Consider the following 12,274-nt stretch of genomic DNA (forward strand, 5'->3'; position numbering starts at 1 on the left):
GTACATAGGAGGCAGTATTATAGTAGTTATATTCTTGTACATAGGGGCAGTATTATAGTAGTTATATTCTTGTACATAGGGGGCAGTATTATAGTAGTTATATTCTTGTACATAGGAGCAGTATTATAGTAGTCATATTCTTCTACATAGGGAGCAGTATTATAGTAGTTATATTCTTGTACATAGGGGGCAGTATTATAGTAGTTATATTCTTGTACATAGGAATAGTATTATAGTAGTTATATTCTTGTACATAGGGGGCAGTATTATAGTAGTTATATTCTTGTACATAGGGGGCAGTATTATAGTAGTTATATTCTTGTACATAGGGGGCAGTATTATAGTAGTTATATTCTTGTACATAGGGGGCAGTATTATAGTAGTTATGTTCTTGTACATAGGAGGCAGTATTATAGTAGTTATATTCTTGTACATAGGGTGCGGTATTATAGTAGTTATATTCTTGTACATAGGTGGCAGTATTATAGTAGTTATATTCTTGTACATAGGTGGCAGTATTATAGTAGTTATATTCTTGTACATAGGGGGCAGTATTATAGTAGTTATATTCTTGTACATATGGGGCAGTATTATACTAGTTATATTCTTGTACATAGGGGGCAGTATTATTGTAGTTATATTCTTGTACATAGGGGGCAGTATTATAGTAGTTATATTCTTGTACATAGGGGGCAGTATTATAGTAGTTATGTTCTTGTACATAGGAGGCAGTATTATAGTAGTTATATTCTTGTACATAGGGTGCGGTATTATAGTAGTTATATTCTTGTACATAGGTGGCAGTATTATAGTAGTTATATTCTTGTACATAGGGGGCAGTATTATAGTAGTTATATTCTTGTACATATGGGGCAGTATTATACTAGTTATATTCTTGTACATAGGGGGCAGTATTATTGTAGTTATATTCTTGTACATAGGAGGCAGTATTATAGTAGTTATATTCTTGTACATAGGGGGCAGTATTATAGTAGTTATATTCTTGTACATAGGAGGCAGTATTATAGTAGTTATATTCTTGTACATAGGGAGCAGTAATATAGTAGTTATATTCTTGTACATAGGGGGCAGAATTATAGTAGTTATATTCTTGTACATAGGGAGCAGTATTATAGTAGTTATATTCTTGTACATAGGAGGCAGTATTATAGTAGTTATATTCTTGTACATAGGAGGCAGTATTATAGTAGTTATATTCTTGTACATAGGGGGCAGTATTATAGTAGTTATATTCTTGTACATAGGGGGCAGTATTATAGTAGTTATATTCTTGTACATAGGAGCAGTATTATAGTAGTTATATACTTGTACATAGGAAGCAGTATTATAGTAGTTATATTCTTGTACATAGGGGGCAGTATTATAGTAGTTATATTCTTGTATATAGGGGGCAGTATTATAGTAGTAATGTTATTCTTGAGGAGTAGCTCCTTGTTTTCCTGAAAGAAACAAGCTTTGAATAGCTAATAATTCCCCGTTCTTTCTTCTCTTTTAAGGCAACATAAAGTAAATTTCTGACTTTGAGCAACGAATAAGATAAATAATAAATAGAATAATAAAATCGTACATTGACTTTGAAATACAAGTAAATATTTACCGGCTCATTTTCCTTTTTTTACTATTATTCTAATGTCTTATTGATCTCATGATGATATTTTTCTCCCTGTTTTTCAGAGCCCCTTAAAGCTACAATCAGTCCACGGAAAGTGAAGACCAGCGTGGGAAGCCAAGTGTCGTTATCTTGTAGTGTGTCGGGTACAGATGACCCTGACATTACCTGGTATCGGAATGGTGACATCATCAATGCTGGGAATAATGTTAGAATCACTGGCATCAACCGTGAAACCCTCATAATGGATGCAATGGCGAAAAGTGATAATGGCGCTTATCAGTGCTTTGTACGAAAGGACCGGATGTCAGCCCAGGATTATGTGCTAGTAGTGCTGGAAGGTTCGTTATTAATGATACATATTGAGTGTATAGAATGGCCATATAGCCAGAGGTAATGGTTTTTGTGTACTTTTTTTCTACCCCTTTCTGCCTTCTTCAGGATTGTGTACAGGTATCTCACTTATTCTGGTATTGGATGGCAGCTTGTATGGTGGTTAGTTTGAACATGCTATATCTAGAAGGTTGGGTGGTGTCAGGTCTTGCCATTAAGGGGATCGCTCTTCCATTTTGCTATGTAAATACACTTTATAATGGTGCTAGTTGGACACAAGATGGCAGAACTGGACTTTACCTCTAGCTTTCGCTTTTCCTGGGTACTAAGGTCGGTCCTAGTAGTCTTATACCCCCAGTTCTTACAGTAGGACCACAGTATGTAACAACCGAGTGTGAAATGAACAATAATGCGAAGCGCTTATCAGAAATGTTAAGTAACACGTAACAGCAAAAATCCAATGGTGATGGGAATCTCATGGTAATGCTATCAAATAATGGAGCAGATGGTTGATGGTGGCCAGATACTGACAATAACTGACCCTGACTTCAGTTTTCGATATTTCTTTCTCCAATCTATCCCTTCAGCTGGCCCTAACACCAGATATCACTGTCTCTGACTATCCTTAGTGATGTCCCTAATGGAAACCCCATCTAAAATACTGACCCTGAGAAACAATGAAAAGGCACCAAAACTCAGAGAGAAGAAATCCTAACTGGTCCAAGTGGAACTGTAGTGTACAGAAGTTGACGTGCTCTGGAAGTTTCTGGATGGTCTATGTAGTTCTGTGTTCTGTATTTTTCCACTGTCTTCTATGTGTATGAATATGATGTGTATTGCACCTTTGCAGCACTGAATGGGTTACTGTCTGAGATATGTCTGGGAAAGTAGCAATTAATGTCATGTGACCTTGTTTTATTTATGTGGGTGCACGATGCTTGAGTGAGGTCTTCTGGTCTTCTAGTCTTTTCTGCCAGCTGCAAGGTTGTCATTCTGGGAGAGTGCCTGACCTGTGCTCGGACACCCTTAATCTGAGTACAAGAAGAGATGAAAGAAGCTGAGTGGATACCACTCTAATGCCGCAAACCCCTTCTTCTACTCCCCCTTGTTTTGTGGAGTGTGCCCGCCGTGAGGTGAAGCGTGTCTCCAGTTCCGTGAGTGTGTGCCAGTGGGGTGTTGGTGGAGTTGGTCAAGAGTCAGTGTCCAGGACCAGGGACCACAGATAACGTGGCCTTTGTAAGTCACCCTGTTTCTCCCGTCTTCCCTCCCTGTGGCTTCACGTGTTCTGAACCCTCACTAACGTGCCGGTGGTTGTAAAGAAGGCTGTTGGGAATTGTTGCTTTAAGTTTCTCAGTAAACGGCTTTACCGACCTTCCCAGTTTGGCCTATTGAATTCTACCCAGTGTGTGGACTCTTATTTATTTTCCGGAGAGATCACCGCAGAGCAAGGAATGGTGGCGTCACTAGTGACCGGAAGAACCAAGGTAATCCACTTGTGGGTTTCCTTATTTAATATAGTCTGCCCGCGCCCCTTGGACGTGTCACTGGTTACTCTCCGGGTCGGAGATGGTAGAGCCACCGTGACAAGTGAACTTCTCTACCCCACTGTCTCCTCGGCTGGGATCCTCAGACGCTGCAGAACTAAAATGCAAGAAAAAACAGATACAAACAGAAAAAGAGCAAGCAGAATCCACACGGCTTAGAAGCAAGGCTTGGACTAGAAATCAGTACAGGAGTGAAACTACACTGACAAGGAACAAAGCTAGACTGGCAATAAAATAGTCGAAGTATACAGATGCAGGAAAGCCTAACCGAGAACTGCTGCAACTATTTATTGTAGCTTAACAGAGCAAAATCTGTTGAAAAGGCCTGAAAGTTCTGGTCGCAGTTTATTTTATACATTGTCTCAAGTTTAACTTTCTTATAACTAGACAAAGAATACTGGATTTTAATGTGCATTACAAACGCTATAACCAGCAACACACTGTAGAAGCAAGAGACTAGCCAATAGAAACTCTGCTCCCAACAAGCCTGAGTTGCAGTAGAATGGTCAGCTGACCCACTCTAATGGATCAGCAACTCCCCCAACAACAGACGAGTAGACAAGAGATGATGAAACAGTTACTTCTCTTTTATGTATCCTGCATTTGCACTCCTTATTTTTCATGTTTCACAACCTTCCCCACTGGTTCAGTGTCTGGGCAGAGCATGCTCTTCATTTGTATTCTATTCACTATATGTCCGACTACGCTTTAGATGCTCAGCTTAGTTTTTAGGGTGTGTTTGTTAGAAGGCATAAACCACTGTTTGTTTACTGCTAATGGAGGTGGACAGGCTGGAAGAGATCGCCAGCAAGCTCCTCCTCTATTCACTTAGTGATTATCGCTCCTGTGAGAAAGCACAAGACCAATAATTCTTGAGTTAGCTGTCGGGCACTTAAGTGTCTGGGGATGGTCTCATGTAAAAGTACCGCAAGCACCAATAGGAGATCCATCAGTGTGCTGGACTGATGGATTAGTTTCCCTCCGCTCACGCCTCTCCTGCACCTTCTTCTCAGCTCATTCATGACCAGATGAAAGTTTGTCTCTTGTGGTCAAAGATGAGCTGATAAGAGTTTATGGAAGAGAACTAAGGGTCCTTTTACATATAACGAGTGTCGGGCAAACGCCTCCATTCACTGTAAGTAGCGGTCGGTCAGTACTGACGGCTGCTGTTTACACTGAACGGTGTGTCGTTCGGATTGTAAGCTGCTTAATGGTGAACGACTGGAAGACTCTCCTCCAGTCATTCAGTCTCTGCATGCTTTTCCACGGGACGATTATCGCTCAAAACCCTGCGGGAGCCGGAACAACGTTGGATGGACGTGGGATGTATGGATGATATAGGTTGGATGGTGAGAGAGATGTGTGGTGGATGCTTGGATGACGGAAAGCATGTATGATGTGTGATGGAAGGATTATATAGGTTGGATGATCTAGGATGTAGTGGACGCTATATAATTAATTCCAGCTGTCATTCAATAAGAAGCCTCATCAGGGAGTGAAAAGAAAGCTAAACTTTAGCAAAGCCAAATTTGATCAGCTGGGAACTACTATCGGTAACACTAATTGGGACAACATCCTCAAAAATATCAGTACAGAGGACAAATGGGAGGAGTTTAAAAGGATCCTAATCACCTCATGTGAGCAGTTCATACCAGGGGCGTAACTATAGACGATGTAGGGGATGCGGTTGCACTTGGGCCCAAAAGCCTCAGGGGGCCCATAAGGCCTCTCTTTTCAATATAGGGAGCCCAGTACTATGAATAAAGCATTATAGTTGGGGGCCCTGTTACAGGTTTTACATTGGGGCCCGGAAGCTTCAAGTTACGCCTTTGGTTCATACCCTTTAAAACTAAAAGAACTACAAGTAGAAGGAAACCAATGTGGCTTGACAGGACGGTAAGGGGGGCCATAAGCGAAAAAAAGAAAGCGTTTAAACTACTAAAGCAAGAAGGCGGCGAAGAAGCGGTAAAATCATACAGGGAAAAAGACAAAATATGGAAAGAAAATATCAAAATTGCTAAGGAGTAGTGATGAGCGAACGTACTCGTCCGAGCTTGATGCTCGGGCGAATATTAGGGTGTTCGGGATGCTCGTTACTCTTAACGAGTACCACGCGGTGTTCGGGTTACTTTCAGTTTCCTCTCTGAGACGTTAGCGCGCTTTTCTGGCCAATTGAAAGACAGGGAAGGCATTACAACTTCCCCCTGTGACGTTCAAGCCCTATACCACCCCCCTGCAGTGAGTGGCTGGGGAGATCAGGTGACACCCGAGTATAAAAGTCGGCCCCTCCCGCGGCTCGCCTCAGATGCCTTGTGAGTTAGCTGAGGGAAAGTGCTGCTGCTGGTGCTGCTATAGGGAGAGCGTTAGGAGTGAGTGTAGGCTTCAAGAACCCCAACGGTCCTTCTTAGGGCCACATCTAACCGTGTGCAGTACTGTCCAGGCTGCTGTTAGCAGTGTTGCATTTTTTTTTTTTTCAAAATCGGCTGTGCAGAGCATTGCACCCTGCAGTAATACTACAGGGATAGAATTGTGTAGGCAGGGCCAGAAGACATACATTATTGATTGAATATAGTCAGTGGGCCTTTTCTTTAAAAAAAAAAGGGAAAAATTCTATGTGGCCTGCCTCTGTCAGTCCTCAGCGTTCTGTGTACGTGTGTGGTGGGTGGAGAACGTAAAAAAATCATACGCAGCCAGCTACGTTTAACAGCAGTCTTGCGCCAATTTATTTCCTGCCTGGGAAAAATCACCGCTCTGCTGCACTTCATATAACTGCATTTCTGTGGAACACATTTCTTATCTGATTGAATATAGTCAGTGGGGCCTTTTCTTTAAAAAAAAGGGAAAAATTCTATTTGTCCTGCAGGCTTGCGCCAATTTATTTCCTGCCTGGGAAATCACTGGTAATACAGCATGCAGAGGGGTAGGGGTAGGCCTAGAGGACGCGGACGTGGCCGAGGACGCGGAGGGCCAAGTGAGGGTGTGGGCACAGGCCGAGCTCCTGATCCAGGTGTGTCGCAGCCGACTGCTGCGCGATTAGGAGAGAGGCACGTTTCTGGCGTCCCCACATTCATCGCCCAATTAATGGGTCCACACGGGAGACCGTTATTAGAAAATGAGCAGTGTGAGCAGGTCCTGTCGTGGATGGCAGAAAGTGCTTCGAGCAAGCTATCATCCACCCAGAGTTCTGCGCCGTCCAGTGCTGCAACTCTGAATCCTCTGGCTGCTGCTCCTCCTTCCTCCCAGCCTCCTCACTCCACTACAATGACACATGCTCAGGAGCGGGAAGACTCCCAGGAACTGTTCTCGGGCCCCTGCTCGGATTGGGCAGCAGTGGTTCCTCTCCCACTAGAGGAGTTTATCGTCACTGATGCACAACCATTGCAAAGTTCCCGGGGTCCGGGGGATGAGGCTGGGGACTTCCGCCAACTGTCTCAAGAACTTTCAGTGGGTGAGGAGGACGATGACGATGAGACACAGTTGTCTATCAGTGAGGTAGTAGTAAGGGCAGTAAGTCCAAGGGAGCAGCGCACAGAGGATTCGGAGGAAGAGCAGCAGGACGATGAGGTGACTGACCCCACCTGGTGTGCAACGCCTACTCAGGACAGGTCTTCAGAGGTGGAGTCAAGGGCATCAGCAGGGCAGGTTGCAAGAGGCAGTGCGGTGGCCAGGGGTAGAGGCAGGGCCAGACTGAATAATCCACCAACTGTTTCCCAAAGCGCACCCTCGCGCCATGCCACCCTGCAGAGGCCGAGGTGCTCTAAGGTCTGGCAGTTTTTCACATAGACGCCTGACGACCGACGAACAGTGGTGTGCAACCTTTGTTGCGCAAAGCTCAGCCGGGGAGCCACCACCAACAGCCTCACCACCACCAGCATGCGCAGACATATGATGGCCAAGCACCCCACAAGGTGGGACGAAGGCCGTTCACCGCCTCCGGTTTGCACCGCTGCCTCTCCCCCTGTGCCCCAACCTGCCACTGAGATCCAACCCCCCTCTGAGGACACAGGCACTACCGTCTCCTGGCCTGCACCCACACCTCCGCTGTCCTCGGCCCCATCCACCAATGTCTCTCAGCGCACCGTCCAGCCGTCGCTAGCGCAAGTGTTTGAGCGCAAGCGCAAGTACGCCACCACGCACCCGCACGCTCAAGTGTTAACCGTCCACATAGCCAAATTTATCAGCCTTGAGATGCTGCCGTATAGGGTTGTGGAAACGGAGGCTTTCAAAGCTATGATGGCGGCGGCGGCCCCGCGCTACTCCGTTCCCAGTCGCCACTACTTTTCCCGATGTGCCGTCCCAGCCCTGCACGACCACGTCTCCCGCAACATTGTACGCGCCCTCACCAACGCGGTTACTGCCAAGGTCCACTTAACAACGGACACGTGGACAAGCACAGGCGGGCAGGGCCACTACATCTCCCTGACGGCACATTGGGTGAATTTAGTGGAGGCTGGGACAGAGTCAGAGCCTGGGACCGCTCACGTCCTACCCACCCCCAGAATTGCAGGCCCCAGCTCGGTGGTGGTATCTGCGGCGGTGTATGCTTCCTCCACTAAACCACCCTCCTCCTCCTCCTCCGCAACCTCTGTCTCGCAATCAAGATGTGTCAGCAGCAGCATGTCGCCAGCAGTCGGTGTCGCGCGGCGTGGCAGCACAGCGGTGGGCAAGCGTCAGCAGGCCGTGCTGAAACTACTCAGCTTAGGAGATAAGAGGCACACGGCCCACGAACTGCTGCAGGGTCTGACAGAGCAGACCGACCGCTGGCTTGCGCCGCTGAGCCTCCAACCGGGCATGGTCGTGTGTGACAACGGCCGTAACCTGGTGGCGGCTCTGCAGCTCGGCAGCCTCACGCACGTGCCATGCCTGGCCCACATCTTCAATTTGGTGGTTCAGCGCTTTCTGAAAAGCTACCCACGCTTGTCAGACCTGCTCGTAAAGGCGCGCCGGCTCTGCGCACATTTCCGCAAGTCCCACACGGACGCTGCCACCCTGCGGACCCTGCAACATCGGTTTAATCTGCCAGTGCACCGACTGCTGTGCGACGTGCCCACACGGTGGAACTCTACGCTCCACATGTTGGCCAGACTCTATGAGCAGCGTAGAGCTATAGTGGAATACCAACTCTAACATGGGCGGCGCAGTGGGAGTCAGCCTCCTCAATTCTTTACAGAAGAGTGGGCCTGGTTGGCAGACATCTGCCAGGTCCTTCGAAACTTTGAGCAGTCTACCCAGATGGTGAGCGGCGATGCTGCAATCATTAGCGTCACCATTCCTCTGCTATGCATCTTGAGAAGTTCCCTGCAAAGCATAAAGGCAGACGCTTTGCGCTCGGAAACGGAGCCGGGGGAAGACAGTATGCCGCTGGATAGTCAGAGCAACCTCCTGTCTATATCTCAGCACGTTGAGGAGGAGCATGAGGAGGATGAGGAGGAGGGGGAAGAGACAGCTTGGCCCACTGCTGAGGGTACCCATGCTGCTTGCCTGTCATGCTTTCAGCGTGTATGGCCTGAGGAGGGGGAGGAGGGGGAGGGGGAGGAGGAGGAGGAGGAGGAGGAGGATCCTGAAAGTGATCTTCCTAGTGAGGACAGCCATGTGTTGCGTACAGGTACCCTGGCACACATGGCTGACTTCATGTTAGGATGCCTTTCTCGTGACCCTCACGTTACACGCATTCTGGCCACTACGGATTACTGGGTGTACACACTGCTCGACCCACGGTATAAGGAGAACCTTCCCACTCTCATTCCCGAAGAGGAAAGGGGTTCGAGAGTGATGCTATACCACAGGACCCTGGCGGACAAGCTGATGGTAAAATTCCCATCCGACAGCGCTAGTGGCAGAAGGCGCAGTACCGAGGGCAAGGTAGCAGGGGAGGTGCGGAGATCGAGCAGCATGTACAGCACAGGCAATACAACACTCTTTAAGGCCCTTGACAGCTTTCTGGCTCCCCAGCAAGACTGTGTCACCGCTCCCCAGTCACGGCTGAGTCGGCGGGAGCACTGTAAAAGGATGGTGAGGGAGTACGTAGCCGATCGCACGACCGTCCTCCGTGACGCCTCTGCCCCCTACAACTACTGGGTGTCGAAGCTGGACACGTGGCCTGAACTCGCGCTGTATACCCTGGAGGTGCTTGCTTGTCCTGCGGCTAGCGTCTTGTCAGAGAGGGTGTTTAGTGCGGCTGGGGGAATCATCACAGATAAGCGTACCCGCCTGTCAACCGACAGTGCCGACAGGCTTACACTCATCAAGATGAACAAAGCCTGGATTTCCCCAGACTTCTCTTCTTCACCAGCGGACAGCAGCGATACGTAAGCAATACGTAGGCTGCACCCGCGGATGGAAGCTACGTTCTCTCTCACCATCCAAAACGGGGACCTTTTAGCTTCATCAATCTGTGTCTAATATTCCTCCTCCTCCTCCTCCTCCTGAAACCTCATGTAATCACGCTGAACGGGCAATTTTTCTTAGGCCCACAAGGCTCACTCATATAATTTTTCTTAAAAATTTTTATAAGTTTCAATGCTCATTAAAGCGTTGAAACTTTAACTTGAAAAATTTTTTTCGTTAAACTGGGCTGCCTCCAGGCCTAGTTACCACTTAAGCCACATTAACCAAAGCGATTAATGGGTTTCACCTGCCCTCTTGGTTGGGCATGGCCAATGTTTACTGAGGTACATTAGTACTGTTGATACAGCGATTTTTTGGGGCCCTCGCCTACAGTGTAATCAAATGAATTTTTAGCCCACCTGCATTACAGCTGACGTTACCTCCGCTGTGTTGGGCAATGCAATGGGATATATTTATGTACCGCCGGTGGCTTCCTGGCACCCACCCATGCTGTGGGTCCACAGGGAATTATAAATGCATCTGTTTCCACTTGTAAAGGACCCCAGTCAGACTGGGGCATGCAGTGTTGGCCGAAGCCCACCTGCATTAAGCACGGCATTACTACCTCAGCTGTGTTGGGCAATGCAATGGGATATTTTTGTGTATCGCCGGTGGGTTCCAGGGAGCCACCCATGCTGTCGGTCCACAGGGACTTCACAATAGGGATTTGTACCTGCCTGTGTCTATGAATTAAAAACCCCGGTCTGACTGGGGCATGTAGACACCTTGACAGAATGAATAGTGTGTGGCACATAGGTTCCCCATTGCTATGCCCACGTGTGCAGCTCCTGATGGCGGTGGCACAGGATTATATTTCTCATTGCTTCTGTACAGCATTGTGGGCTATCGCCCCGCCCCTTTTAAAGAGGGTCGCTGCCTAGCCGTGCCAACCCTCTGCAGTGTGTGCCTGCGGTTCCTCGTCATGGCAGACGCACTTATAAATAGACATGAGTGTGGCGTGGCATGAGGGCAGCTGAAGGCTGGGCAGGGACACTTTTGTGTGCGCTGTGGACACTGGGTCGTGCGGGGGGGTTGGGCAGCATGTAACCCAGGAGAAGTGGCAGCGGAGTGCCATGCAGGCAGTGATTGTGCTTTCTTGGAGGTAGTGTGGTGCTTAGCTAAGGTGTGCATTGCTAATGAGGGCTTTTCAGAAGTAAAAGTTGTTGGGAGGGGGGGGGGGGGGCACTCTTGCCGGTATTGTGGCTTAATAGTGGGACCTGTGAACTTGAGATGCAGCCCAACATGTAGCCCCTCGCCTGCCCTATCCGTTGCTGTGTCGTTCCCATCACTTTCTTGAATTGCCTAGATTTTCACACAAGGAAACCTTAGCGAGCATCGGCGATATACAAAAATGCTCGGGTCACCCATTGACTTCAATGGGGTTCGTTATTTGAAACAAACCCTCGAGCATCGCGATAATTTCGTCCCGAGTAACGAGCACCTGAGCATTTTGGTGCTCGCTCATCTCTACTAAGGAGGAGGCAGAAAGACTGATCGCCAAAGAGAGCAAAAACAACCCGAAACTAGTCTACAACTATATTAACAGCAAAAAGATTTGTACTGAGAGCGCTGGCCCTTTAACAAATAATGCAGGAGAAACCATAGACTGCGATGGGGGGGAGGCAAATCTATTAAAGTTGATTTTCAAGTGTATTCACAAATGAAAATGAAATGTCACATTAAAACGAACCGCCCACTAAATATAGCATGCCTAACACAGGAGGAAGTGCAGAGATGGTTAAAGAGGATTAATATCAACAAATTGCTGGGCCCAGATGGAATACACCCAAAGGTTCTAAGGGGACTAAGTGATGTGATAGCTGGACCGCTATTTCTTATATTTATGGACACTATGGAGACTGGGGTTGTACCATTGGATTGGCGCATTGCTAACGTGGTTCCAATATACAAAAAGGGGTCTAGAAGTGAGCCTTGTAACTACAGGCCGGTAAGTCTCACTTCAATAACTGGAAAAATATTCAAGGGGATTCTGAGAGACGCCATCGTACAATACCTCAAGGAGAACAACGGAATAACTCCTCACCAGCACGGGTTCATGAGGGGTCGGTCATGTCAGACCAATCTGATCAGCTTCTACCATGAAGTAAGCTCTAGGCTGGACCTGGGAGAGTCTATTGATCTCGTATATCTGGACTTCTCTAAAGCATCTGACACCGTGCCACATAATAGGCTAATATACAAAATGAGAAGCTCGGATTGGGTGAAAACGTGTGTAATTGGGTAAAGAACTGGGTCAGAGATAGAAAGCAGAGGGGGTTAATAAATGGTTCATACTCTGATTGGACCCCCGTCACTAGTGGGGGCCACAGGGTTCAGTATTAGGTCCCATTCTGGGAAAGGGTTAATAGAAGCATCCACC

The 12,274-nt window shown here is 47.5% G+C and overlaps 1 protein-coding gene across 1 annotated transcript in view; it reads left to right on the forward strand.

The window, feature by feature from the left end:
* The window catches only part of DSCAM (DS cell adhesion molecule), a 740,634-nt gene that overhangs the window by 236,413 nt on the left and 491,947 nt on the right, over positions 1-12,274 (forward strand). The window contains exon 6 of the mRNA XM_066598936.1: positions 1,696-1,971. Coding sequence (XP_066455033.1) covers positions 1,696-1,971 — 276 coding nt within the window. The remainder of the gene's footprint in view (positions 1-1,695; positions 1,972-12,274) is intronic.

Source organism: Eleutherodactylus coqui, chromosome 4 (genome assembly GCF_035609145.1).
Source record: "Eleutherodactylus coqui strain aEleCoq1 chromosome 4, aEleCoq1.hap1, whole genome shotgun sequence".
Taxonomy (NCBI): domain Eukaryota; kingdom Metazoa; phylum Chordata; class Amphibia; order Anura; family Eleutherodactylidae; genus Eleutherodactylus; species Eleutherodactylus coqui.